Raw genomic sequence first — 25,371 nt, 5'->3', positions numbered from 1 at the left:
AGCAGTCGGGGTATCTTCCCCCAGGCAAGCCTCTTGAGAACAGAATCCAAAATCCCTGCAAGTCTGTCACTATTTGCTTACAGCCAGCAGAAGCCTAACAGAAGAGGTCCCCTAACCTGCAGCTTCAGAGTCAGTCCCAGTAGTCTTTGCTACTTAACAAATCAAGCAGCATTCTTTTGGTCTGAGTGGGTTTTTAGGTTTACACTTGAATAAAAACTTATCCTGCGAGTTAAAACTGAGAACAAAGCCCCCAAAGGTATAGCAGTAAGGTGCATCCTCTGCAGTTTGTTGTGTCCACATCAATAGTGTCCCTTGCCCTCCCTGCAGATACTGCAGGGAGATCAAAAGCAGCTTCCACTGGAAGCCAACAGGAGCTCCCCACTTCTACAGCATTACCATAGACCTCAAGTTTGGAGGAAGCAAGTCAGCCTACCCAAGAGACTGAAAGAAGGTCAGCTCTAAGTAGAAAAAAAAAGTGATAAAGTTATTCTACTTAAGGAGTGGAGCTGAGTGATGTGTTGTGGTTCCTCTGGACTTAACGCTACTGACTCTTCGGAGTTGGTGTCATTCTCCAGCCAAGTCCTGGTCAGGTACCTTCACTGTATCAGACACAAACTGAGTTCTGTTGCCTAGACCTGACCCTGCAGTCCCTGCTCCCTCTGGGCCTGAGAGCTTGCCCTACCTGAGTCCAACTGCTAGCTTAAATTTTATTAACACTCCCCCCTCCTTTTTTTTTGTTATGGCAATGCAGAACTTGCATACATGAAGTCGAAGTAGTATTGTTCTTGCAACCTTCCTCATGCTGAAATTAAGCAATCCAGCCAAATTAAAATCATGCACAGCTTCTGCCCTCACTAGATAGACATTGTGTCTCACCCCTCTGTTTCCTAGAATCACCTAGGTTTGGAAAAGACCTTTGAGCTCAAGTCCTGCCTATGGCCAAACATCACCTTGCCAACCAGAGCATGGCACTGAGTGCCACATCCATCCTGTTCAATCAGTTGCAGGGATGGTGACTCCACCAGCTCCCTGGGCAGCCCATTCCAATGTCCAGTCACCCTTTCTATGAAGAACTTCTTCCCAATGTCCAAACTTAACCTCCCCTGGCACACTTCCAGGGTATGTCATCCTGTTCCTTTGCTGCTGCCTGGGAAAAGAGCCTGACCCCCACCTGGCTGCCCCTTCCTTTCAGGTACTTGTAGAGTGACCAGCTCTCCCCTGAGCCTCCTCCTCTCTAGGCTGAACACTCCCACCTCCCTCAGCTGCTCCTTGCAGGACTTGTTTTCCAGACCCTTCACCAGCCTTGTTGCCCTTCTCTGGACTCCCTCCAGCATCTCAGCATCCCCCCTAAATTGGTGTTTCCTATTGTCCAACTCAGTTCTCTCATCCAGATCATGAGCAGACACAAATAGAGCCCAGATTATGACCTTCTACTGCGGCCCTGGGCTTTCTGATGCCCAAGGACATGACACCTGGGCCAGCCATGTGCACCTCTCCACCCCACTCCCCCATTTCACAGCAAAAGATTTTAGTAAATAAACTCTGAAACTCTCTAACAGGAACTTGCTCTGGCATAGTGAATGAGTGACTGCAGTGACAGAAGCATTTATATTTTTTGCCAGAATAGCAAGATCTACCTTAGTAGGGCTTTGCCAGTAGTGGCATACCTCTGTAACTGACATTAAATATAGAGAAAGTTTATAACCTCAGATTATTTTATCTACTGCAATAATTAAGATGAAAGAAGACCAAATTTCAGCAGCTTACTTGTTTAGTACTAATTTAACTTTTCATTTGTGACCATTAGAAAGCATTGATTAATTTAAAAATCCAGTGCAAAGTTTTAGCCTAGCTGTGATCAGTGCAATGGGGGAATAAAGGAAGGAAATGGGATTCTGGCAGTGTATCCATCCTCCCAAAGACTTCACATTAATTTAACAGCATCAGTTTTTGAACTGGTTTAATTAAACTGCAACTTCCTTGCACAGGCCAGGACTGGTTGCTGTGGAAGCAGAAACATGTCAGTGTCTTTTGTGTCTTTTCTTTAACTTGTAAAAAGAAACCTTCTGGTCATGGACTGGAGAGATGAATTAATCTGGGACTGGCAAATACTTTGCTTGATTTTCTGTAGGTAAAAAGACCAGGTACCAAAGCATCAACAAAGACCAAACCTTCTCAGTCGTTTCTGTGGGGGAATGGGCTTTGTAATGAGGGCATAGGCAACTTCAATTAAATAGGAAGAACACCATGGCCAGCATCCAAACCCATCTCATCTATAAATGGAAAATTCGCCCATCCCAGACTTACATTCCTGTCCAGTTCTGTTGGTAGGCATGGTTATTACAGGAATGGGATTTTCCTTTCTTGTATATGTAGGTTTCCCAAAACTCATCACTTTAGAGAACAGTTGACTTTTTTTTCTTGCCAAATGGAGGCTCTTGTTCTCATGGAAAAATATTTTCATGCTTCCTTTCAAGTTTCAGCAGTAAACCATGTGTGATTTTGACAAGGAAAGGGATGCTTTGAATGTCTTAAGAGTGGAGAAAGAGGTATGTTTTTCCCTTCTAAAAAACACAAAAGTTTTGAAAAGTGTTGGAAATATTTTCTTCATGTTTGAAAAACAAAACTCAATGAAACACACAGTAATACCATAAGTTCATCTTGATTAGGAACAACATGAAAAATACCACAGTAGAATCTGTACAGTTAGAGCTGAATAGAAATTGCTTTATAACCTGAACTCGTACACAACAGGGGAGCCAGACTGTTTTAGCTGACTGAGTTACAGTAATTTCACGATTATAAGCCGCACCATTTTGACTAAAATTTTGGTCCGAATCCAAAGTGCGGCTTATAATCAGGTGCGGCTTATATATGGACAAAGAACAAAAAGTTGCTGTTTTAGTTTGGAGGACAGGTGTCTGCTGAGAAAGGCAGGAACTTCTCTTTGAAATGGAGAATGTAAACCCCCTCTCTCCAAATTATTATAATTTGGAAATCAAGGGGCTTTCAGGCAAAAATATGGGAATTAGGAATAACAGTTCTTTTCTAGGGAAATCAAAATAGAAATACAGTACTACAAAGAAACAAACTCCAAACCCTGACAAAGTCAGAGTACAACCTGACACCCCGTCAGGCAGGGCGTTGGTAGCAGTCCCATTAAATGGTGGTTGCAGTCCTTTTGCAGTGACAGATGTGGCTCAGTTGGAGCAGTGCTCCTGTACAAGGTGCAGTTTCCCTCCGGAGGTCCAGTGGTGATGTGGAAAAATCCGGTTTTTCTCTGGAGTCCAGTGGAGAAAGGGGCTCCCTTAGTGTCCCAAACCCTCTGTTTTTATCTTGGTAAGAAATGTTGGGCTCTTCCCCCTGGGTGGAGCAACTTTCCATGGGATGCAGTAATTTTATCAGTCACACAGTGGGACTCAATGGGCCATTAGCAGACAATGACTCGCTGGAGGAAGGATGGGGTGTGAAAAGATAAAGAACAATGCCCTGCCTGGTTTCAATGGATGGCCCATTAGCAGATTATCTGCCATTGAGATAAGGATCACTGTCCCCACCCTCAACAGATGGTGATAGAATAGATACCTTTTATCACACTCTCTATTGTAACATGCGGCTTATAATCAGGTGCGGCTTATGTATGGACAAAAAATGAAAAGTTGCTGAAACCCAGAAGTGCGGCTTATATTCAGTGCGGCTTATAATCGTGAAATTACTGTACTCGGGTTTTGTAAATACGAGAGTAGAACCTCATGTGCTGTTTCTCCCATCACATGGCAGGACCCGTGGGCAGCATGAACATTTAGTGGGAATGTGGAAGGTCCAGTGATTCCCACCGAAGTTCAGCTCATTGTCCTTCACTAATCCATGGCTGTGCAGTTATTGCTCTCTGTGCTTCAGGTCTGCTCTAGGTCAGATGGGCACTCTCAGCATCTGTCATTTCCAGAAGGAATTCATGATGGGCAGGGAGGAGGCTGTGAGCTGAGCATTGTTGTAGCAGGGAGTTCCAGCAATTGTCTTGGCTGGGGACTCTGCTTGTCGAGTAATCAAAATGAGTGTGGAACCCCAGGGGCTGGGAAGAGATGGTGGCCACTAGGAAACTTGGTTTGGCCTGTGTGTGCTCCCAGCTGCGCAGATAAAGTGGCTTCTTCATCTCTAAAATTTCTGTATCTTGAGTAGGGCAAGAGGCTTTGATCCAACAGCATGGGCCTCATTTTGTGTGGTCTTTCTAGAGACATTATACCGTTCCCCAAAAAGAGGACAGGTTGTTTCCAATGTGTCTACTTCTGAAAATTCCTTCTTAAGAAGGGCAAGACTGTAGTGCCTGTTTTTCTCCTCACACATCCCTTGTATTGATCTTGGCTCAGTCCCTTGTTTGATACACTACAGATGCAGACTTGTACAGAGAAGAATAAGGACAGCAATACTGAATGTTTGAACAAGTACTTGACCTGTCCAAAATGTTGAATGTTGGTTAGTGCTGAAGCAGGAAAGTCTCTTTCTTTGTAAGATAAAAAGGAGATACTGAATTACAGACAAATATCCTTCCATGGATAGCTAGATCTGGTGACTATACAGAGGAGTAGAGGAATAGAGGAATATAATTCTGAATAGAGAAAGAGTGGAAGTCAGGCACAAAATTTTTTTGAGTGAATGGTTTTCCATGTAAGTAAAAGAGATGAAAATTCGAATTGAAAAACTCTGGGAAGTAGATATTCTGACTCTCCATCATGCATGATTTATTAGTTCTGGCTGTCTTTCCACTCATGCTCCCTTTTTGTTAAAGAAATGAGGTGGGGTGGAGGAAGCATGAATTAACTTGTGATACACAGCTATTTATTTAGTAACCTAACTCCCAAAGTTTCCTGGGAAACAGTCCTGTAAAAGAGAGGCCTGATTTTGTTGCTTTTTATGGTCGGGAACAGCCCCAGTGGATCCTGAGGAGTTACAGTAGAGTAGAAAAACAGTGTGACTCAGTCCTTCTCTTGATATTATCTAACCATGACACACAAAACAGACTTTTAATATAGGAAGCTCATTTTTGTGCTCCATTCAAAACCAAGCTGAACTTCAGGCAGTCTTGTTTTGTAAAGTGCTGTGATGCAAGAGAGCCACGTACCACGGACAGAAACACAAGAAGCGCCAGAAAAGTATTTATGATTTGTAGAGTCTGTGAGAAAACAAACATCATAAATGCAGACAGTGAGAACTCTACACACACAAATCAACAAGGTCTTAGTTAATGCAAGGTTTGTTGTAACAGGAAAATAAAAAACTTTAGAGCAGCTTTTTTTTTTTGAGGTGAACCATTCATTTTTCATAGCAAGATGTTGATACACACGAACTCAAGTATGTGGGGTGTGTTTGTTGTTCTCACCATTCTCTCCAATGACACTGAAGTTCCCATTTTTACCATTTTGGTTGTATTTGTCCAGATTGTTATGTGCTGTCATCATGCTCTAGTATCAGCACTATCCAGTCTGTTTTCAAAATAACATATCATGACTAGACACTACCCTGCTGCTTTCTTTTTTTCAAAGCCCTTTAAAATTATCTTTTCCCAGACAGTTCCTTACTGACGTCTGGTGTCTGGAGCACTTTGTTTATCATGGGGGGAAAAAAGCAGATTCATCACAGGATTTTCTTTGCTTTTGATACTGCTGCAGTAAGTTAATTTGTACAACACTGTGACTAAAAACCAAATCAAAATCTGAAATGTAAACCCCTCTAAACCCACAACATTTAAAAGGGAACCTTGTAAGTCTTAAAATTTTGTCTCTGGCTTTAGAAGTGGGAAAACTTTTGATTGTGAGAAAGAACTTTGTTTTCCCGGCCATTGGTACCTTGTAAAACATTTTTAAAGGTATTTTTGAAGACTAGAACTGTATCCATGAGGATTTCTTCAGAACACTGTGTTCCACACAGTTTTTTGTATGTTCCAGGCACCTGCTGCGCTGTTTATTTGAAGATGGCAATGTTATGGTTTTAAGGGCATAGAGAATATAAACTTTTTTCCCACGTGTATATTCTCAGCTTGAGGTATACAGAAACAACAGAATTTTATTTTTTCAGTTAATATTTCTGAAGAACAGACAGAAGTCACCTTTTTTACTTCAGAACAACATTACCAGTGCCTAGCCATTGGGATTGCATAAAAAATTCAGTTCCCACTTCATGTTTAGACTATAATGCCTCACAAAGCAGCTTCCCTCCATCTGTTTTGCATATAATGAGGGCTTTTATGTATTTTCTTCCTCTTTTTTTTTTTTTAAACTGATTTTCCCTCCAAGTAATGCAGTTAGAGAGAGAGAGAGAGAAAAAAAAAAAAAAAAAAAAAAAAAAAAAGGTAGAGTACTTTATTTTCTCTTCATGGACTTAGAGTTCTGGATTTGATAGAAAGAGAATCTGAAGTTGTGTATTGCCTCCATACCCAAACAGGATGAAAGCTCCACTGTGTCAACGCATGAACATTGCATTAAGCAGCTGTCAAGCAGTGCCTAAACTAACAAAACAAAAGGTGGAAAAGGGCCTTTGCTAAGGAGCTTAAATTATAAATTGGGTGACTGCCTGGTCACCCAGGCGTGCAAGGTGTGCCTGCTCTGTCAGGTGCACCCCCGAGTTGGAGGTAATCACAGGCTTGGTTGAAGATGTGGTGCTGTGATCTGTTGACAAATAGGGGTAGGTGTGTGATGAAAAATTACCCACATAGGTGTGCTGGAGCCCAGGGAATGCTGAGAGCCACGTGTGTGGGTATTGCCAGACGTGGAGAGTGGCTTCAACAGAGAGAAGGGAGCCTGGCATGTCCCTGCCTGCTCCTGCTCCCTGAGCTCTGAAATAAAAAAGGTTAATTTTCCTTGTGTTACAGGCAGAGATCTGGTATGTAGTGACAAAGAGATGGATTTAGCCAGAGTAATTTTATGATGTTGTAGTTCTGAGTCCTCAGGAGTAAGTTCTCAACAAGGATATTTCTCGGCATGGTGTGTTGTACTCCCAGAGTTTTGTCCATACAAATTTGTCCACGGCTGGAAATGGGCCACCAGAATAGTTGCAGAGGAATGTGAGACAATAGCATGGATAGCAGGCAGAGGAAGGACAGTATCTAGTCTTTTGTAGGGGAAAAAAAGTCAAGTGTTGAGAATGAATGGGCTTGCATCCCAGAAAAAGGTGAGGGATTCCCCTGGGCACATGTCTGGGTGGCAGAGAGCATGGGCTGGAAAGGAGTAGGGAGGGTCTAGAAAAGGAGAGATAAATTCATACAGTAGGGGAACACACAGAAGTTCTAGAGAGAGGGTTTCAGGGTAATTAAAGAGTTCAAGGACTTGATTACAGAACTTTTATTTTGAGCATGAAATTATTAATGAAGACAGATCATGTATCAAATAGTTCTCAACAAAGAGCTCAGGGTTTTCTGGAAATTAAAATGGGTCTCTCTGCAATGCTGTGTGGCAAACAGTGGATCTGGCTTTGAACAAAGTAACTATTCTGTGGAAGAGTACCAAGGGCAAAGTCAGTGAAGAACACTCCTGTGTGCCAGTTTTAATCCATCGTTAATCAGCCTTTCTTCTTTCCAGTTCTGTTTTCTTCTGCTTCTGCCTTGCTCAGCTCCAGGCCTTTATTCAGCATGGTGCAGTTGCACTGGTGCCCCCGGTGGAAGTTTAGGCCTTGAGGAAAAGAGTTTCCTAGACTAATTCTGCCACAAACATTCCAGATAAATGCAACAGCCAGGAAACGCTCCAGAGCAGACCCCTGAAAAACACAACCCAGCTGGTCTGAGAGATAATAGCTGCCAAGAGAGCATTGCTGCCTGCAAGGAGTCACGCACGGGGATGTGGCTGTGACTCTTCTGTCCTTGGATAGCTGGAAATGTGAATCGAAATCATTAGGCTGCTTTTGCAATGCTGAATGAAATGGTCTTTCCTAAAGACTGAAGGAGACAAAAATCTGCATTTAATAGCCAAAGAGGTCCTGGACTGTCTACTCACTCAACTGCATATTGGCATAGAATGTTTCTTTCTGTTCAGTGCATTCTTAATGACTGACTACAGCCAATGCACATAGTGCTGATATACAAGAAAAGAGATTTTCCCTTCTGTCTCTAGGAACTTCGCTTCTTTTCCTTACAAAGTCGACCAACCAGTTTGCCAGAAGGCTTGGTGGCTGCAGGTGTGTGGTTGAGCAGTGGGATGTGGGAACTTTTCACCACTTGGAGCTGATGGGTGGCAAATCAAACTCTTCTACACTGTGAACTTGAGTATCGCTTTGATTACATAGGCTGGACTGGGTTTAGAGCAAGTTGACAGAAATGAAAGGTAATTGTTAATATTAAAGTTGGTGGATGAGGTGAAAAGGATTTTATGTATAACTGTTAAGCACAATGCACCTGTAGTAGAAATATTCTGCAGAATTTTATTGTTGTTCTGTGGTGAGGTCAGGAATAGCTCCATCAGGAAAGGCATTGAAAGTATTCTCCCTGAGACACAGAATGCTTTTTGGAGCCTCTCAAATGAAGGAGGAACAAAGTGCAGTAACCACCAAAGAGATGCAGGATGCTGCTCACCAGCCTGGCCACTCTTACCAGTGCTGTGAGCCTAGCAAAGCAGTGTTTCATCTGGATTAGCCTTCTGTGCCCCATTAGATCTCAGGACCTGATCCCTATAAATGCAAAATTAGACATTTCTCCTCACAGCACAATAGAGACACTAATGCCTCTGCCCCAAATTTTCTTATATATACTGATGTCACTTTTCCCTATCAGAATGTGCATTCTCCATTTTTTGTTTTCATGCACTATCTTTTTAACTTATTAAAAAGGGGAGAGAGGAGGATAGAGCACATTTGGTGTCCGTCCAGTTTGTGGCCCTCGAACCTTTACCTTGTGGCTGTTCAGGGGTAAGCATTTAAAGAAGAAAATGTGACTCTGATGAGGTATGAAAGATATGCTCTGCTTCTTTTTTAAAATAAAGTCCTAGAGCGGTTTCGGGAGAAGCCAGAGGTTTGGTTGCCCGCGGGGGTATCCAGCATCTGTTCCGCGATCCCCGGGGGCAGAGCGGGCCGCTCCGCGATCCCGCGGGAAGCAGGACGCGAGGCCCGGCCGGGCACCCTCGAGCCCCGCCCACGGCAGCGCTGGGCCAATCGGCGTGCCCGGGGGGCCGCGTCACCGCCCTGCGCCACGCCCATTGGCTAAGCCTGCTGTCCATCCGCCTGCCCGGCCAATCGGAGAGCGCCGCTCTCGCGGGCGCGGAGGCGCGGCGGCCGCAATAAGACGCGCTGTCCGCCCCTCGGCCGGCCCGGCGCTTCCCGTGCGGCGGCCCCGGCGCTCTCCGTGCGCCTTCAGCCCGGTAATTCCCAGGAGTGGGGAGCGGCTCTGGGTTCGCGGGGGGGCTCCCTCGGCGGGGCTGTTCCGGCTCTCCCGGCGGGGATCGTGGTGGTGTGCCCCGGGCAAGGGGCGGATTCCCGACGGGGCCGTGTTTGTGTTTGTGATCGCGCGTGTCCCCGAGGTGCTGCCCTACTTCTGAAGCCGCCGTGCTCGGGAAGGGCTGGGGCACGCAGGGACGCCTTGTGGAAGGGGTGAGCAGGGGAGCTTGTCCCGGCTGGAGCTGGCCGCCTCTGGTGCTGGAGCTCAGAGCTGTGCTCGGCCCGGAGATCCGCCGTGCGGTGTGATTGATCCTGGGCTGGGGCTCTGGCTTTCTGCTCTCACAGAGTGACCCGCTCATAGCTGGGCTTGGAAGGGGCTCCTTTCACCAAACTGCCTTGTCAGGGCTCCAGCCAGCCAGGCCCTGAGCCCCTGTGGGAGGGGGCCCCCCAGCTACTCTGGGCACCCTGAGGCAGAGCCTCTGTGCTGGGCCAGCCTGCCGTGTGTGCCTGAGCTTTGGGTGCAGCTCTGCACGCTGCAGTATGGTAATTGCAGCCTAAACAAATCCTAGGGAGCAAATGATATCCCGGGGCGTGTGGGAGGCCAGAAACTTTCCCTTGTTGGAAATACAAGAGCGGTGTGTTGGCATCTCTTTTTGGGAGAAGGCATTTGGGAGCTTTCCCAGCGTGTGTTCTATTTTTTTTTACCAGCTTTAAGGGCTGGCATAGCCATATGCACTTGTGGGCTCTTTCTGTGATTCTCTTCTGTGTTGATTCTTTGCCTGCAGGTAGCCAGCCAAGAGTGTGTGGTGGCCTCTATATAAAGCAGCTCTTCAGCCTCTTCTGGGACTTGTGGAGGTTGTTCCTTTGCCATAGGAAAGGTGAGTGGGATTATTTCCATGTGTTGCTCTAAGGCTTTCTAGTTTAAATGCTTCCAGAAGTGGACTGATGTTTAAACAACGCTGTGACTACTAGTTCTTTCTGAATTTGTTTGAGAATTGGGATTCTGCCTAATGTTTTATATAAGTCAACTGGAGTTTTTGGCACTCAGATGAGATTTGGTCTTTGAGTTAGTGTATCTCCTGTACTAACTAAATTTTTTATTGCTTTTGGCTAAAATGCCAACTAAACTTTGGCAAAGAGGTGCATCACCCCTATTGTTGGGTCTTAATTTGGTTTTGTAGATTATGCAATCCACTGCTGTGGATAATAGAATCAATCTGAATAATGAGGTCTCTGCAGAGACAGAGCTCTCTGTGGTGCTATTTTATGTAGTACCTCATGCTGTGAATACACTGCAATTTTTAAATTGTATCTGTGGCACACTGAGTAAGGATCAGTTGCTTTAGGTAGAAATGCTGTCCAATACTTGTTTTTGTTATAAACCTAGGATCTTACAGGGTGCAGTTCAGTGTTGGATCTGATGTGACATGACACCTGACTCTAGCAATAGCTGATTTCTTTGCTTGAAAGTGCAGCTGATTTTTGGGCGTGGAAAAAGCGGAACCATGCAGGGCATTTGGTCCTAGATGTTCCCTGCCATACACAAATCTCATCCTGCCTTTGCATGAAATAAGACATTTTTCTGTATTTTGTGTTTGTTTTGTGTTGTGTGCCACCAGTATCTCCTGATATGGTGTAAAATCTCAGTCCTCAAAGGCTTTTTACTCCCTAGCTGTGCCATTAGGCAGAAGTTAGCTCTAGGGGGATTTTGCACAGTGCCCTTGTGTGATGCAGTCTTAACATGATATTAGAAGAGAACTGAACTGCTATTACAAGCAAGATCAGATTCCTGAATCTGTTAATGAATTCAACTTTTCTAGACACTTTTTTTTTAAAGTCTGAAAAAATGAATGCTGGTATTGTGCTGGGTGTTTCCCAAACCCCAGAATGCACAGGCCTATCCCATCCTGCTGACCTAATTCAGGGTCACAGTGGGCATGAATTTGGGATGCTTGGAGTGTGATTGAAGCAACTCCAACTGATTTGAGATGATGGGAGCTCCTTAAGTGTGTTTTGGAAATCTAGCCCAAGGTTGGGGGTGCAGAAATCAGAGCTCAGTCTCCCACTGTCCATGCTTTTGAGAGCACCTAATATTCATCTGGTGTACGGCAGTCCCCCCAGTGCAGAGAGTTGTATTTTTATATTTTTCCCCCTGATCTATCCATTGCCATCTAACCTGTATCTTAAGTCAGGTTGGGTTTTCAAAATTGCAGTCCTGGGTAAGATGGACCTTTCATGCATCCCACTGTCTGCTAGCAGTTCCTTGTTCCCCTTGGCAGACCCTAGGATGTGTGGTCAAAATGTATCTGCTACTGAAGACAATCCAGAGGTGCTGTTGCTTGGTGAAGAATAAAGAGAAAGGTGCTGTTGGATCTTAGGAATGTGTAGCTGTCTGAATTTATGCAGGCAGCAACTAGTTCGTACTTTTGTTCCCACTCCAAAAGTAAAAACATTAATCCTGGTGCCTAAGAGCCTGGCATTGTAATTCACAGACAGGAGAGGAAGAGTAGGCTTGGAAGTCAGGAAGAGGATGGGATAATCTGAGGTCCTCAGTGAAATGAGGACTTGCTATTTGTACATTGCATCCCAGACTATCTGTGTTGTCACACTTGGAGGAATGATGGAGGAGGTGGCCTGGGGAAAAAATCAACTGGCATAATTTGCAGGACAGGATGGGGATATGAGGAAATTATGCAGAATGTGCTTATGTTGACATCTCCTTTGGGAAAAGGTGGTAAGATGTTGTGTGTTGCCAGTTGGAATTCTGTGCTCCCACTCTGCAGTTCCTCTGGCTGCTGTGTGTGCCTGCATTCCTTTGGAGGGCTCAAGCTATATGTGGCACCTCAGAGTTCCCTAGTGAGGGACCTCTGCTGCTCTGGGAGCCTGTGATACTGAGTGAGGCTCTGTTTAAGCACTTGAGGGAAACATGTAGACTGGAGCAGCTTGTACAAATCTGCTCCTAATCAATTGTTTAAGCAGGCTAGTTGCAACAAGCTGGGTGAAGGATGGCACTTCCCACGTGAGGTCTCTTGGTTTGGAATTCCTCCCACTCTCAATTGTAAAATCATACTTAGCAGACACTTGTTTCTTTGGTTGTTTTCATTCTGCTAGTTGTTTACTTTTCACTGCCATCTTGCTGCTTGCAATGCATTATCTGTGGGATGTTTGATGTGTCTGTTTCATGTCTCTGTGCAGATGTATTGTTATTAAATGCCAGACCTGCTGCCGTCTGTGCCAAGCTGCAATCAAAATGGCAAAGTATAGGCTCGTTCTCCTAAGACATGGGGAAGGAGCCTGGACCAAGGAGAATCGCTTCTGCAGCTGGGTGGACCAGAAGCTGAGCAGTGATGGGATCAAGGAAGCTCAGAACTGTGGCAAACACCTCAAAGCCCTGGGCTTCGAGTTTGACCTGGTCTTCACTTCCGTGCTGAGCCGCTCCATCCAGACCGCCTGGCTGATCCTGGAGGAGATGGGCCAGGAGTGGGTCCCCATTCAGAGCTCCTGGAGGCTGAATGAGCGTCACTACGGAGCGCTGATCGGACTCAACAGGGCGGAGATGGCTCTGAATCACGGCGAGGAGCAAGTGAAAATCTGGAGGAGAAGCTACGATGTCACCCCGCCTCCCATCTCGGAATCTCACCCCTATTATGCAGAGATCTACAACGACCGCCGCTATAAATGCAGTGATGTCTCTCAGGAGAATCTCCCCAAGGCTGAAAGTCTCAAAGATGTGCTTGACAGACTCCTTCCCTACTGGAATGAAAAGATAGTGCCAGAACTGAAAAGTGGCAAAATGATTCTTATCTCTGCTCATGGCAACAGCAGCAGGGCGTTGCTGAAGCACATCGAAGGTAAGGGCCTTTGGTTTAGCTTTCCCCTCTCCTCCTTACTCAATGGCTTGGAGCTTTGTCTTGCTCTGTAGTGTATATTACTTACCTAGACAAGGCAGTAATGTCTGGTCTCCAAGGAGGAAGTAAAAAGTTGATCAAGGAAGCAAACTGGGAGATGTGGAAAGGGGAGAGAATTAGTAAGGTTAATGTAGTTAAGGAAAGGGCCAGATGCTTTTGTTTTATTTCTCATTGTTCATTTAAAACTGTCTTCAAACAAACTTTATGGTTGGTTTAGATAGAGAAAAACTCTGTAGGCTCACATTATTTTTGGGTTTTTTTTCAGCTGCTTTGTCAAGTTTGTGATAATCATCTCTTCATTAAAAAAGCATTTCTATAACACAGCAGAATAAAAGGGCTTGGCTTGGGTTGTGGAGTCTTGTTCCTCTGATGGGCCACCCTGATAATTTTTTTTTTTTGGAAGTTATGTGACAGAGTTCTGCAGAAAGCAGGCACTTGCTCAAGCTTGTGCAAATACTGCACTGTATCCCTATATATGAAATGCATCCCAATAAACAGCCAAGTTGGTAGCTTAGCATAAGGTTGTTGATTTTCCACAGAATGGTTGGGAGGGTCTTTTAGTGTGTTGGGAGATACCTTTTAAAGGCTATCTAGTCCAGTCCCTGTGCAATGAGCAGGGAATTGGGCTGAAAATCCCAGGACTGATCTTGGAAAGGACTTATTTGGGACTTGATCATAAAACACATCTTTTTGTTTTTTAGAGTCTTGTCTCCCTTCCTCTTGAATCTCGTGGCGTCTAGGCCTTCCTAAACTGGAAGTTGAGCTATACTGATTTCTTTGTGGGTAGAGCAGAATTTAGTGATTATATATGTGTGAATGAGCTTTGAGACCCCTGGTATTACAATCTGCCTCTGTTGTTTTGTTTTTGCTTTTTTTGTTTTTTCCTTTAGCCTAAATCTGGCTGGATCTAAGAGGTTCCTTGTTTCCATTGCTGTCTCCCTGTCTCTCCTGAAAGGTTGTGAGTTACTCTGGAGCCCTGCTGGGGTTGGACCTGATTCAACAGTGCTTAAACTTTGCCAGTCTACTGTATTTATAGTACCCACTGTGAGATGGGCTGTGTTTTTGTGGATTTTTCTTTTATGGAAGCATAGTGTGTCCTGCACTTGAACAGAGTTTTCAAGCTTTTTTTTTTTTTTTTTTTGGCATTTTGTAAACTGGGCTCCAAATGCCTCAAGCAGAAATCTTGCACAGCTGCTTGCTTGGATGTCTTAGTCACGGCATTAACTTGATCTTGGAAAATGTAGATCAAACTTTAAATGGCAGGAAATACGAATGTTTTCAATCAGTTTCATCTGATGAAACAATTCTAATTGCTTTAGTGTGAATTTGAATTTCTTCTCCTAAAGACTACAGAGTATCTCTTGAAGTTACTATTTCAAGAAGGTGTTTTCTTGAAACAGGCCTGTAATTCTCTGAATCTGTGTTTTCCTTGTTCTGAGTAATTGGTAAAGAGCTGGAAATGTAGTTCTGCTTTCTACTTGCATGCAGTCATTACAGCAACAGTATCATGCTCAAAAGCTTTGGTTGTGGGTTTGGATCTTGTTCTTGTTTTCTCACTGCACGGAGCTTCATTAAGGTGTGTGAAGTGTCTGTAGAATCTCTCATGCTAAATGAGCATCCTGGATGCACAGCATCTATTTGGAGGTGTTTTTCTCAATTCTTTGAGGGAGGATAGTTTTCTCTTTATCTAATAACCAGTGCTTCATATTGGAACCCTCTTGACAGTGTTCCTTTATAAAGACATTACTGTAATACTTGTGATCACCTTGCCCCGTTTGTAAAATTAGAAATTTTAGAATTTCCAATAGTATTCCAACAGTTTACATGCTGGAGCTGCACATTGTGACACCTAGTGTACATTTTGTGCTGAGGGCTTCTTAATAAGATTATTTCACTGATTTTGCAGCTTAACCTTCTTAAGGAAATACTGCTTATGTGAGTGTGGTGGTATGAGTGCAGTGGGAGGAAACAGCTTGAGATATAACAACTTGGTGCTCGTGAAATGAGTTGGTCTTGATCTCCCGTCATTTCCCCCAGTGTTTTCTCAGTGCTTCTGCTGCTTATTTCTTGTGAGCTTCTTGGACCTTATTGCAAATTACCTTGGCCTGTATTTTGACCACTGCTGAGCAGTGCTTCCACAGCATCAACAATGTCTCTCCAACTTTGTCCCCAAATAGGCTAGGGTTGGGCAAGCTCTTAGGAGGGAACATAGCCAGGAGAGCAGACCCAACTGCCCAGAGGAATATCCCTTACCCCTTAGGATATCTGCTTAGCAGTAAAAGCTAGGAGGAAGGACATTTGTAATGACATGGGAGCAATAGCTCTGCATACTGAAGCCCTGATTAGTGGGAAGTGACTGGATTGCCTGCTGATGGGAAGCAGAGAATAAATCCTTTGTTATTCTTTGCTTCTGTGCTTGGCCTCTACTTGTGTTTTAGCAAACTGCCTTTATCTTGATCCTTAAGTTATTTTTGCATCTTTTCTCCCTACCCACTGTGGTGAGGATGGGACTGATGGAGTAGCTTGGTGGGCACCTGGTGGCCAGCCAAGGTCAACCCACCACAGTTCCTTTTTGGTGCCCTTCTGTAGCCCCCTACTACTAAATCCTGGCTGAGACAGACAGAAAATCTTGGCAGACAGGAGTGAAACAAATATCAATTATATGCTACAGCCATCTTTCTTCCCTTAAAATTTGCAGAGCAAGGTAGCATTCTGTCAAGGTCAAAAGCCAGATTCTAACACTGCTCATTTCCCTCCTCTGCCCTGTTGAAGTTAGATCTTCTGTCAGCCTGCAGGGAGGGCAGAAAGTGGCTCTGAATATTTACCTTACTAGACTAAAGCTTTAGTGTTTTCATTAAGGATGCTATGACCTGATTTGGAGCTCAGTTACAAAGCACCAGTATTAAACAAGCTTTTGTGGCTGAGTTTATGCAATTGATCTTGTGTATGAGCTTTTATTGGATGAATCATCTGGCTTCAAGTGCAGTTGACATGCAGAGAGGAGGGCTGTTGTTATTCTCAATAACTCTTGTGGGTGTTAGGTTCCTCTGACCCTGAGAACAGAAGGGAGGAACTTGGTAAGACCAGGTGAGAGGGAAGGAGAAGCTGAACCACCCCTTGTGAAAGTGCTGTAGGTGCTCAAAATCAGTGGGGTTTGTCTCTGTAGGACTTTGCAAGGTACAAATATTTCAAAACACTCCAGGGGCTACCAAATGAAGGTGAATTCTTAAGCTTGCCTGGAGATATTTGCAGTTTGTGTGTTTGGCTACCCAGTTTGGTTAAATGGAGGATAAGTGAGCTGGGGAAGAATTTTAAATGTGATTTTGAAAGGTCTCTTTTATAATAAATGCTGTACCAAATTACAGTAGTGTCCCTGTCCCTAACTGCTTCCTGCTCTCCAGGTGAGGTGCAGTGCTCTCAGGATAGAGCATGGCAGATCTGCACTTGAGGAGTGGTCAGCATTTTATCTGGGTTCCTGAGGAAGTCATCCTGAGTGCTTCAGTCATGTCTGTGGGTTCTCATGGCTGTAAGTAGGTAGCACCTGGGTTTTAAATGTTCTGGGGTAAAGAACAAGCAGCACAGTGCTTTAGTATTAAACTGGAGGGCAGAGTGTTGCTTCTTCAGTGGTCTCACTTAACCATTGCACCTTGTAGTCAGCAGTGGGGATCTTGTCCTTTCACCCTTTTTCCCTGTGCCATAGGGTTGTGACACAGGCCAGGTCATCTGGAGTGTAGGAAAAGGTCAGCTGGTTATAGTTACAGCACATGGAGTAACTGGAGAGCAGTCAACTCCCACTGCAAGCTGTGACCCCTTTGCTGTCCTCTTGGCTGGGGAGGGTTCTGCTGAGCTCTCCCTGCAACCCAAGAGCTTGTGTGGCCAGCCTGCTCAGCCTATTGCTTCCTGAAGAGCAGAAATACTGTGCACAGCCTCAGGACACTGTTGTTTCTTTAGGATTTTCTTCTGACTTCAGCTTGAATTTTCTTCTGATTTTAGCTGTGGGGCAGCACTTCTGTATGAGGAAAAGTCCTGAGGAGAAAACCCATCGTGTTTGCTGCTGTGTGTTTATCCTAGACTGCACTGTTTTGCTTTGTAAATCAATACTAGTTGACATTGTGGTCATTTTGTGTTCTGTAAAAACAGTAAAATGCGTCTTTGAATCCATGTAACTACAGCTAGTTTTGTTTAATCCATCTCCAGAGGAAACTTTTAAATATCATGTCTCCTAACCACATTATGTGGTTTGCTTAAACTCTCCTGCATGACTTCATCTGCTTTGTGTGTATATGAATAGTTTAGTCTGGGAGACTCAACTTAGAAGTTGGTCAGGACATTTCCTAGGCAGAGATTCTCTGGGAAGACACAAGGTGATGTGGGTGTTGTTAAAATAAAATAAGAACTCAGGAAGCTTGGCTGCTTGTTTTGCAAACAAAATCCATGAGAACAGTGCTTGTGCCTGGTGAATGGATGCAGTTTTTTCCTCATTAATTTCTCTGCCATTTTTACATTTTAGGTATTCTTTGAGTTTTTTATTTCCCTGTAGGTCTGATTCCGTGTCCTACACCGGGTGAATTATTTGTCCCTTGTATGCACTTGCTTAAGCTGTCTGAATGTGACTTGTATCAAAGGACTGATGCTCAGCATGTAACAAGGTGTAAGTTTTTTGCAAAGGCTTGCTTCTGGTTCTCCATGCCCTTCTGAAACTGAGGGCTCACCAAGGTGCTGAGCATGAAGCAAGAATAGGTCACTAACAAAAGCTGGGTGCTGGCGTAGCCTCTGGGCAGGGGTCTATGATGCTCACCTCATGGACAGTTCTGTTTTTTCTGACCTGGTGTCACCTCTCTGTTGCTGAATTGCTTGACTTGAGAGTGTTTTCCTGTTAATATGACGGCTCTGCTTTTCTACCTCTGGTAAATTTCTACCTCTGAAAACCTCTGGTAAATTTACACCCAGTGTTCTGAGATCCATTGTTTTCTCAGCTGCTCCAGGAGGATGTTTGCTTGGTGTACCTTGGTCTAGCTCATACAGTGTCATCACTTCAGAGGCTCGGTTATGTGCATTTTCCAAGTTAATTACTCAGAGCTGCCCTGCTTTACAGTAGCAGGCTGCTGCTGGGACCTCAGTGCTTCTAAAAAGGGGAGGAAAAAGGAAATCTTGACATTCGAAATGACACTAGCTTTCTTTTGTCTGATTCTTTTGAGGGATAATGTCTTTGTAGTCACTGCTTCTAATGCAATAATTTAGACCTGGTGTGGAAACTTTACTAGGATGTTTGGTCTTGAAATTCACTTGAAGGCTTTGGTTGTGTGTTTGATATAAAAATAACCAGCAATTTCATTGAGATGAGAACCCACAATATTTTAATTACACATCTGTGTAAAATAAACTTTGTTTCCAGGTATGCATTCCTTTAGTTAAGTGGAAAAAAAGAAAAATGCTCCAAGCTATACAAGTTGACTTTCTGCCTCCTTTTTCTTCCTCTCATTTGAAAGTGGAAATGAGTATCCTAAGAACAGTGCTGTGGACCCTGCTATAAACTTGCTTGTGACAAATCAGGTGTGGGCCAAGAGTGAAAATTAAATACTGATTTTTATGACAGTTTGTGTGATAAGAGTTGCCCAGAAAATTTAAGAGAAAAATTACCTTGTTATCCTGCCTTTTTAAAGAGTCTGTGTTGGTTGTGTAGCAGTTGTTTCATGTTGGAGTAGCACATGTGGGCTCTCATCATCATTTGTGATGTGTGAGTTGGGAAATTATGGAGGGGAACCCGTTGCACTCCATGTCCTGTATTAAAGGAATGGTGCAGTCTCCTGGGAAATCTCTTTGTGTTTATTTCACACGTGTAGGCTGAAAAATTGAAAAATCTGTCTTTACCTTGATGGGAATTCTCTCCCTCAGCTGTTGCTAAAGCACTTCCCAAGCTGTGGCCTAGCTGGGAATTGACCCTTGAGCGGCTGGTGGTATCTGTGGAGGCTGGAAGGTGTCCTTGACTGTTTTAATGTTAGGTAACCTCAGAAATAAGGCAGTGAGCAAGCTGGAGGTGTAACTCTTTATGTTTTTCTTTGGCAGGCATCTCCGATGAGGACATCATCAATGTCACCCTCCCCACTGGTGTGCCCATACTCCTTGAACTGGATGAGAATTTGCACCCTCTGGGCCCTCACCAGTTTCTGGGTGACCAAGAAGCTATCCAAGCTGCCATCAAAAAAGTGGAAGATCAAGGGAAAGTAAAATCTGCTGAGAAGTAAAATCCCACTGTCTAACACAGCTGTGTTCAGTGTGGTAGTGGGTGGCAATGTGTGTATGACTGCTAGGTTGCACTGTGTGAATGTCTCAATTTCAAGCACTAAATAATTGGAAGGGACAATTGTTCAATCTCAGGTTGGTAGTTTTAACCCTCTGCCTTGTCAAAAACTGGAATTTAGATTGCAGCATGAGGTTTTCAGTACTGGAAGGGGTTATTCAGGTAATGGAAACTTGCAGGGCAGTCTGCCCCAAATCCACCACTGAGGATGGCCCAGGAGAGAAATAAAGGGATATGTTATTGGTGTCTATCAACAATCAGTCCTAATGTGTGAAGGAGAAAAGCACCAGCTTACTGGACTGATTCAAGTGCAGGATGTCACAGGCAATAAAACTGTCACTAATAAAATGCAACCAGATAACTCTGTTATCAACCATGATTTCTCTGTGTCATAACAACCTTGTTCATTTGTTCTTGATGGATTTCCTTCAGTCTTTCAGAATACTTCTAGCTGGACAACTCTCTGCCTTTGTTATTTTGAGTCTTCTGTGGCCAGTTCATGGTCCAGATAATTTTGTAGAGATATTCTGACTATGAGAGTTGCTGTAATTGTCTTTTGTTACACTGTATTTGGTTTTTAAGGAATCCAAATAGAATCGTTTTTCCTCCACCATCTTTGCAAAGCCTAGCATCACTGCATTTTGCTGGCTTGCAGTCATAGGGTTTAATACTTTAATCCACAAACACCTGAGTTTCTCATTCTGACCTTGGATATCAATGTGGGTGACACTTGTGTGTGCTGCTTGAGCTGGATGTGTTCTCAGCATGGCCCAGCTACAAATCTCCATGTTGATAAGAATTTCCTTGATATGAGAAAGTTTTAAAATCCTAGAGGAGCTGCTTCTTTGCAGTGAGCAGCTCTGGAGCTTGCTTTGTAAGTGTGAGAAGATTTTTTTTTTTTTCTTTTGAGGAGAGCAGTGTGACAGTGTGGTGTGCCTCTGACAGTCTTGCTGACAAGTGGAGCAAGGCTTTGCAAGTCTGATGCCAGCTCACATTAGAGCAGCACATACTCCAGAAAAGACTTCTTGCTAGAAGGTAGTTTCTCATGCATGAATGGTACTTCTACTTCTCTTTGGTTTTGTTTTTGTAGCCCTTGCAGTAGGAACAAAATTACATGTTTCTCTTTTAAACATAAAGCTGGTAGGTTTCTTCTTTGTACAGTAGAGCTATTTCAGTGGAGTTTATTTTGGTTGTTTGTTGTTTTTTTTTTCCCCTGGGAAATGCTATTAGCAGCTTCTCTGCTACTTGATTTGATACTGACTTAGTTTCTGGGGTTTTAGTTTCTGTGCTTAGAGTAATTCTGAATCTTAGCTGATAGTTTACAAGTGAGTGTTACAGTGTTAGATTGCTGATCAGCAAATGTTCACCTGTGAAAGCCCTGAAAAGGGTCACTGGCACTCAGGTTAATAAATTCTTCCCCAAATATTAAATAATGTGTGAAGCTAATATCAAGTAAATGTTGCTGTAGATGTGTAAACAAGACTAGCAGAGCCACCTGTTGCCAGAGGGAGCTGTGTGTATCCAAGTGTGTGGGCACACAGTCCACATCTGGATCCCTTTGGCATTATGGAATTGCAATGCAGAACTTCTTCAGGTTGTGACACACAGCTGGAGTGTTCTCAGAAATGAGCCCAGCTGAACTGGGAGACAGGATCTCCTCCCCTTGACTCAGAGAATCCATCATCTCTTCACCTTGCAAAAATATCCTGTGGAACCAACTGGGATTTCATTATGCTCTTTAAGCTTGCAATTTTGAGTGACCTTTTAATTAAAATCCTGATTCATAAGTTTTGTCTGTTGAACAGAAACCAAGTTCCATCAACAGTGGCATAAGGATTCCTGATCTTTGGGCATAGCTACATCAGAGGGAGGAATGAGAATCTGGCCTTAGAGATCAGTGGTTGGGAAGCATTTTTCCCTGTGTTTGAGTGTGCCTCAAAGTCCTATAAAGTAAATGCTGTTTTTACAGTTAACATAATAGATGTGGTTGATTTGGTTTGTTTATGCATTTTTACCACGTGGTTCAGTAGCAGTAATAGCTCTAGATCATCTTGAAAACCTTTGTAAATATGGTGGAGTTGGCAGGTTCTTTATAACTCAATAAATTCACCCAAAATACAATTTAATTTGGCTTTGGTCTTTTTTTTTCCTTTCTACTCCTATCCCCTTTGTTTTGTTTTCAGGGCTGGTAAGTAAATAAAACTGACCTTCAGGCTTCCAGAACTTCTCAAGCAGTTGTTTATCACACATCATGCAGTCAATTGGGTTAAAATAGTGCTGGAGCCAACACTTCCTCATGTTTACATGTAAAGAAGCTGTGTTGGAAGGAATACATACCCATTCAAAACTATGGGGGTATTTACTTAGGAACAAGCGACTTTAGTTCCAGAACAGTGGATCTAAACAAATGCTCACTGACTGCCATGCTTGCTTTTCTTTTTTGTGAGCAGCATTACTTTTTGATGGTGTTTTTGGTGCCTCTTATTGCTTAAAGCCTTCGATGCTGGGGTGATGGGAGGCACTGTAAAACTCCTACAAAATGTTAAACATTCAGACAGAAGTGGGGAAGACACAGCTGTGGGACTTAAAAAAAACCCCAAAAAACCATGCTAAATGATGAGTGGGGAATGGAACAGATCTGTCTGAGCTGTTGGTGTACTGATATTTCTCATTTTGCAGTTCATACCAATCCAGAATTGCATTGGTATTTTAAGGTGTATTCCCTCTCTCCCTTTCCCCCAGTCACATTTTGTACTTTGCTTCAGTAACACCTCAGGTTGTTCCTATGTTGGGAAAAGACTGTCTGAAGACCAGCTGCTTTCAGTCTGCCATCCTGTGCCGAAGACTTTGCTATGAATCTGCTGGGCTGACTACCTAGTTACATTTTCAAACTTTGCTCTTTTTCTTCCTTTTTTTTTTTCTCCCTTTTTAAAATTTTAGTTTGTGGAGTGTGCTCATCCTCAAAGTTCCCAAAAAATGACACTTGCATTGTCCGTTTTCTCTGCTGGCCTTGGCATCTCCTCAGCCTTAAATTCCCATGGGCAGGAGAGGAAGTTGGCATGACAAGTCTGCTGCTCGAGGAAGCTCAGCGCCGTGGTGGGAACTGATTAATGATTCAAACAGAGGCTGCAGAAAGCAGCTGTGGCCCTAATGGGATCCCTGGCACTACAACTGCTGTGCCTGCAAGCATTATTGCCTCATTAACAGAGCCATGCTCTTCCTCAGGTCTTTGCCAGCTCCCCCTCAGCACAGTGAATATTTCCTTTCAGTCTGATACTCGCATGGAACTATCAGTATGTATTCATTTGGGAAAAGAAAGCCTCTGTCAGGAAAGCACTGTGAATCCAGTGACAGCAAATACTTGCATTTGGGCTGCTGCTGGCCTCAGAGGAGCCAGGCACTGCTTTGCTGACATCTTCCAGGTTGGTCATGGTCCACGAGGAGCAAAGGGCACAGCTGGATGCACACATGGAGCACCCTGATGCAGCCAGAGCTCTTCAGTGGAAGTGTCTGTTTCTTTCAGGAAAAGCCATTTTTTTTCTCCTTTTTCCCGGTGATAATCTAGCAGAATAGCTGGAAAGTAGCAATGTGAATGTGCTATTAATCCCATAACCTAGACTGAGGATGCCTTGCTGAGTAATTAACTACCCAGTGCATCCTGCTTTCCTGCCGGACACTTGTCAGGCTCTCTTTAATCTTTACTGTGATTACAGCTTTAACATCCGTAGTTCTTCAGCTGTTCCTGAACTGCAGGTTGTTTTTTTCTTCCAGAGTGTCTGTGGAAGGCAGTGATGCTGGCTGTGCTAGGAGTGAGAAAGTAGGCATAAAGATCCCTGAGTACCCCTCCTGTCAAAGCAATTGCACAAACTGCAGCTGTGGATGGACTTGTAGGAAAGCAAGTGGACAACAGGTGGAGCAAGTGCGTTGTGGTAAAGCAAGCACAGGAAAATGGGATCGCTTTTACACTCCTGTGTGCACGTGGGGACAGTGAGGTGTTATTAACCTCTCCTGAGAGGCAGCACATTTTATCTCTGCCCTATGGTTTAACAAGTGGTGTGAGGGTGAGTTAGTTCTGCTGTGGAATAAACTGCAGTCGTCATCTGGGGTCGCCTGTGCAGATTGGTTCTGTTTTCACATCAGCAGCTTCACCAGCCCAGGCAGTGCTGCAGGAGAAAAGTGCTCAGCAATGAGCCAAATTAAAACCAACATGAACTGGAAAGTGCCTTGGATGTCAGGGATCTGATTTCAGATACTGTTGTACTAATTTTTTTCCAAGGTCTCTTGTATTCTTTTCTCTCCCTGCCAGAATTTGTGGAAATTTATAAGCATTCTGCATGCTGTCAAATTGAGCTTTGAGAAAGACAGCTCAGACCCCCCTTACACCTGTCTTGAAATATGTGGACTGATGTGAGTTATCCAAGTGAGTGAGTCTGTAGGTGTAGCTGATAGAGAAATACTCCTGCAAAGTAAATTCTCATTGTTGTTTTGCAGCCTTCCCTAACACATTAGTGTGAAAAGTCCTCATTAGTGATGCAAAACTCATGAGCGTTGTTTTTGCACTTGGTCTGTACCCATATCTATAAAGGAATTTTTAAAGTACATGACCATACACATTTCAGTTTCATAAGATGTTGTGGGAACTGATACTTATTTTTTGTTGGGTAATAGCAAAACAGAATAAACTTTGCCAGACCTCATTTTCTCAGGTGAAAGCTTTAGGAGAGTCTGCAGAAGTGAAAAGTACTTTGTTTCAATACTGGAAATCTTATTTTCTGTGCTTTCCCTTCTGTGTGGTTGGCTCCAGTGTTTTTCATGGCCAGAAATACCTCCTTTTAACTAGCACTGCTACTTTATGTCCTTTTGTCCTCTAGTTCCTTATTTAGCTTCCCTGCCCTTCCCTTCTGATACCTTAGAACTCAAATTCCACCAGAGCTTGGATTTTTGGTCCTTTTTTCTTAGCCTGGAAAGCATGAATCAGATTTGGTCAGAATCCACCAGAAATACTGACATTTTTGTTCAGAACAATAAAAAAAAAAAAAAGAACACTGGTAAGTGCCAAAATTGTTCCCACAGGAGGCTGCTGTCTGCACAATAAGGAAACAAATGAAAACTCAGGTGCATGTTGGTTTGGGGGCAAGAGTCATCACTTGGCTCTGGGTGATGCCTTGGGCTACTGAGTTTCTCACATCTTCTTCTGGTTTGTGGTTTTTTTCCCCTGTCCCCTGATGTGGTGCTGCCCTAAACTTCTCTATCCAACCACAAAGTACCATCCAGGTGCTCCCCTAGAGCCTTCCTCCACAGCATCTTCCTCGATGGTGTGTCCTGCTAGCTCCAGGCTGCTTGTCAGAGGTGCTGAGACAGGGGAGACAGGGTCAAGTGTGGAACAGGTTTGAGAGGGAGATGCATCTGAAAAAGCCTGAGAACTGCTGTGCTGAGGTATGGATTTCCAGCTGGATCCCATTTTATATTTTACAGTCCTGTCTGCATTCCAGTGATGCACAGGGGAAAATGAGGATTTTTATATTTTAGCTGGAAAAAGCCACCCACGTGAGAGGAACACGGAGTGACTTGTTTTCCTCTTAGCAATTTTTATCTGCTTGTTCTGTTCTCTCTGTTCCTCCAGTGGAGCTCTTTCCCACCATGATGCCCAGCAGTTTTTTGTAGCTGGCAGTGGTGGAATTTGTTGCACAGCAGGATGTGATGGAGGGAGCAGGAGGGCTCTGTGGCCTGAGGGGCTCTTGCAGTGTGTTTGTGTGTGCATGGGCTGCATGACAAATGACTTTTCACAGGCTAAACACCAGTGTGTGC

General features: G+C 43.9%; 1 protein-coding gene across 1 annotated transcript; it reads left to right on the top strand.

Moving 5' to 3' along the window:
• The first annotated feature begins 9,252 nt into the window (after positions 1-9,252).
• BPGM (bisphosphoglycerate mutase) lies at positions 9,253-21,689 on the top strand. Its single transcript, XM_033058809.1, has 4 exons — positions 9,253-9,338; positions 10,140-10,232; positions 12,550-13,205; positions 19,329-21,689. Exons 3-4 carry the CDS (start codon positions 12,605-12,607, stop codon positions 19,505-19,507), a joined length of 780 nt encoding a protein of 259 aa, XP_032914700.1. The 5' UTR covers positions 9,253-9,338; positions 10,140-10,232; positions 12,550-12,604; the 3' UTR covers positions 19,508-21,689.
• Positions 21,690-25,371: the final 3,682 nt, after the last annotated feature.

The sequence above is a fragment of the Catharus ustulatus genome, chromosome 4, assembly GCF_009819885.2.
Source record: "Catharus ustulatus isolate bCatUst1 chromosome 4, bCatUst1.pri.v2, whole genome shotgun sequence".
NCBI lineage: Eukaryota > Metazoa > Chordata > Aves > Passeriformes > Turdidae > Catharus > Catharus ustulatus.
This window is presented reverse-complemented; position numbering and strand designations above follow the sequence as displayed.